The following is a 2910-nucleotide window of genomic DNA, read 5'->3' on the forward strand; positions in this document are numbered from 1 at the left end:
GGCAGAAAGGCCATTAATACTATTTGGGAACTTCGTAACGATCAGGGACAATCAGTATCATCCTAATGGGATCTAGCTAGATTAGCCATTGAACACTTCAAAGGCATCTACAAGGCGCCCAGAGCTGTGAATATTATGGAAATCATGTGGGTTGCAGAACACTTTCCCAGATTTGTACAGCAGGAAGACTCGGAGGACCTGATGATGGAAGTGTCGAAGGAGGAGCTTGAGGCAACTATAAAATGGTTTAAAAAAGACAAGAGCCCTGGGCTGGATGGGTGGACCATCGAGTTCTACATAGCTTTTTTGATATTCTGGGGGATGATTTACTCAAGATTGTGGAGGACAGTAGAAGGAGTGGAAGAATTTCCCTGGCCATCAAATCCACTTTCATTGCCCTCATTCCGAAATCTGACAACCCCTCCTCTTTCAATGACTTTCGACCCATCTCTCTCTGCAACTGTTTGTACAAGATTATCACAAAGGTCATAGCAAACCGACTGAAGCCTATCCTCTCCAGGCACATATCCTTTGAGCAGTTTGCTTTCCTTCAGCACAGACAGATTCATGAGGCTATTGCCACAGCGCAGGAACTCCTCCACACTTTGCAGATGAAGAAACAGAAAGGCATGATTCTGAAGGTGGACCTCTCAAAGGCCTTTGATAGAGCTAATTGGCTCTACTTAAGATTATTACTGACTCACCTAGGCTTCCCATATGCATATATTAAATGTATCATGAGTTGCATTAAAGATGTATCTTACAATGTGTTATTAAATGGGGAAGCCACATCTTTCTTCCTCTCGGAGAGGGGTCTCAGGCAGGGATGCCCACTCTCCCCCCTACTTTTCTTACTTATCATGGAAGGATTAAGCAGGGCCATCATATCTGCTCGCAATAGGAATCAACTGGTTGGCATTAAGATCTCTGAGAATTTTTATCTCACCCATCTATTATTTGTTGATGACATTCTCATTTTTTTAAATGGCAGTATTGGAGACACCACGGTCCTCCAGAATATCTTCAATCTTTTTCAACAGGCAACCGGGATGACTATAAATGATGCCAAATCTATGATTACTTCCTTTGGCTGCACACAACATGAGATTATTTTTACCTCACAACGTTTCCCTTTTACGTCTCTGAACCTGGAGGACGATCTTAAATATTTGGGCTTTAGGCTTAAGCCTAACGGATACACGATCGCGGACTGGACATGGCTTATTGCAAAAGTGGAAATGCATCTTCAGGTTTGGTACCATAAATATCTATCCCGTGCAGGTAGATTAGTCCTTATTAAAGCTGTGATTGAAGCCACTCTTGTTTTCTGGATGACCCTGGCTTGGATACTGAAAGGTATATTGAACAGGCTTCAAAGTATATGTTGCAGATTCTTATGGAAAGGCAATCAACCGGGTAGGTTATTTGCCTGGGTAAAATGGGACACTATTGCAAAGCCTAAGAGATGGGGAGGATGGGGCATCAAAAGGCTTGATCTTTTTTCCAAAGCTCTGGCAGCTAAACTCGGTTGGCATCTTATCACTACAAACAGCCTCTGGTCCCAGCTTGCACAAATGAAATACATTTGGCCCATGAACCTGATGGACTGGTTCAGACAGTAGCACAAAACAAGTAACAACATCTCCAATGTATGGAAGGCGGTTATAAACGCATTACCTCTCCTTCGTGAAGGCATTACATGGAGAATAAAGGAGGGAAATGCTGTTCGTATTGGCACGGACCCATGGGTTGGTTGTGGCAATGCACACATACTACCGGCAGACTTGATAAGGCATTTACACAGCAGGGGTATCACCCACATTAAACACATCGGTGACAGATACAATTCCTCTTTCCTACAGCAGGCTTGGAAATCGGCTCGTGATCTAGACATCCCTATGCAGTGGCGACCTGATTGGCAGGAATACACGGACGCTCTTACACAAGCACACATCCGACTATCAAAAGGACCGGATGAGATTATATGGGCCTTTTCCAAACACGGAACACATTCTCCAAAAGAGGGTTATTTGAGATTAATGGAACCATTCAAACCCTTGAACATAAACCCGACTTGGAGATTACTCTGGAAGCTCAAGGTGGCCCCTCGTACTCGCTTACTAATGTGGAATATTTTGTTTGATAAGATACCCACAGGGACAAATCTGATAAAAAGATCCTTCCATGGCCCTTTCTGGTGTCACCTGTGTCGCAATGATGAAGAGAGTACTGAACATCTCTTCCTACACTGCCCCACCACTAAGGCACAATGGAATTCCATCATTTCTCACTATCCTAGCTTAAAATTCTGGCATGGACACAACATTCTGGATGCCTGGAGTACATGGTGTCAAAGTCAAAATGGAAAGTCCAGAAATATGCCTCTTCTAGTTTGCCGGTCACTTTGGATTGCTAGAAATCATTCTATCTTCAACCACAAAATACCCCATTGGTCTGTCATCCTGCTCCATACCATTGGGGATTATGATCTACTTCCCGAGGAGGACTCCAATGCCCCTCCCCGCACCATTATACCTGAAATCATAGACAAATCTAAACCGTGGGCATACTTTGATGGTTCTACGCAGGAGGCAGGCTGTGGTGGAGGAGCCATTCTCTACCTAAATGAATCACATTGCTTCAAGATCCAAATAAATTTAGGCAGGGGAACTAATAATTATGCTGAACTCTGCACTGCTAAACATCTCATTCATTTTGCATTGGAAAAGAATTGCAGACATCTACAGCTGTTTGGTGATTCCAAAATCATTTGCAATTGGTTAAATAATGCATCCCACTGTAATGCATTTTCATTGAGGCATATATTAGAAGAAGCACAAAGATTGATATCTTCTTTTGACTCCTTTACCTGTCGCCACATTTACAGGGAGCAAAATACGGGGGTAGATC

General features: G+C 43.2%; 1 protein-coding gene across 1 annotated transcript; it reads left to right on the top strand.

The window, feature by feature from the left end:
• Positions 1-860: 860 nt before the first annotated feature.
• On the top strand, positions 861-1622 carry LOC149180233 (uncharacterized). Its single transcript, XM_089413815.1, has one exon. The coding sequence runs from the start codon at positions 861-863 to the stop codon at positions 1620-1622; it is 762 nt and encodes a 253-aa protein (XP_089269941.1).
• The last annotated feature ends 1288 nt before the right edge of the window (positions 1623-2910 follow it).

This window comes from Pinus tabuliformis, chromosome 3_2, assembly GCF_031772625.1.
Source record: "Pinus tabuliformis cultivar Carrire ecotype Pingquan chromosome 3_2, CPIR1, whole genome shotgun sequence".
Classification (NCBI taxonomy): domain Eukaryota; kingdom Viridiplantae; phylum Streptophyta; class Pinopsida; order Pinales; family Pinaceae; genus Pinus; species Pinus tabuliformis.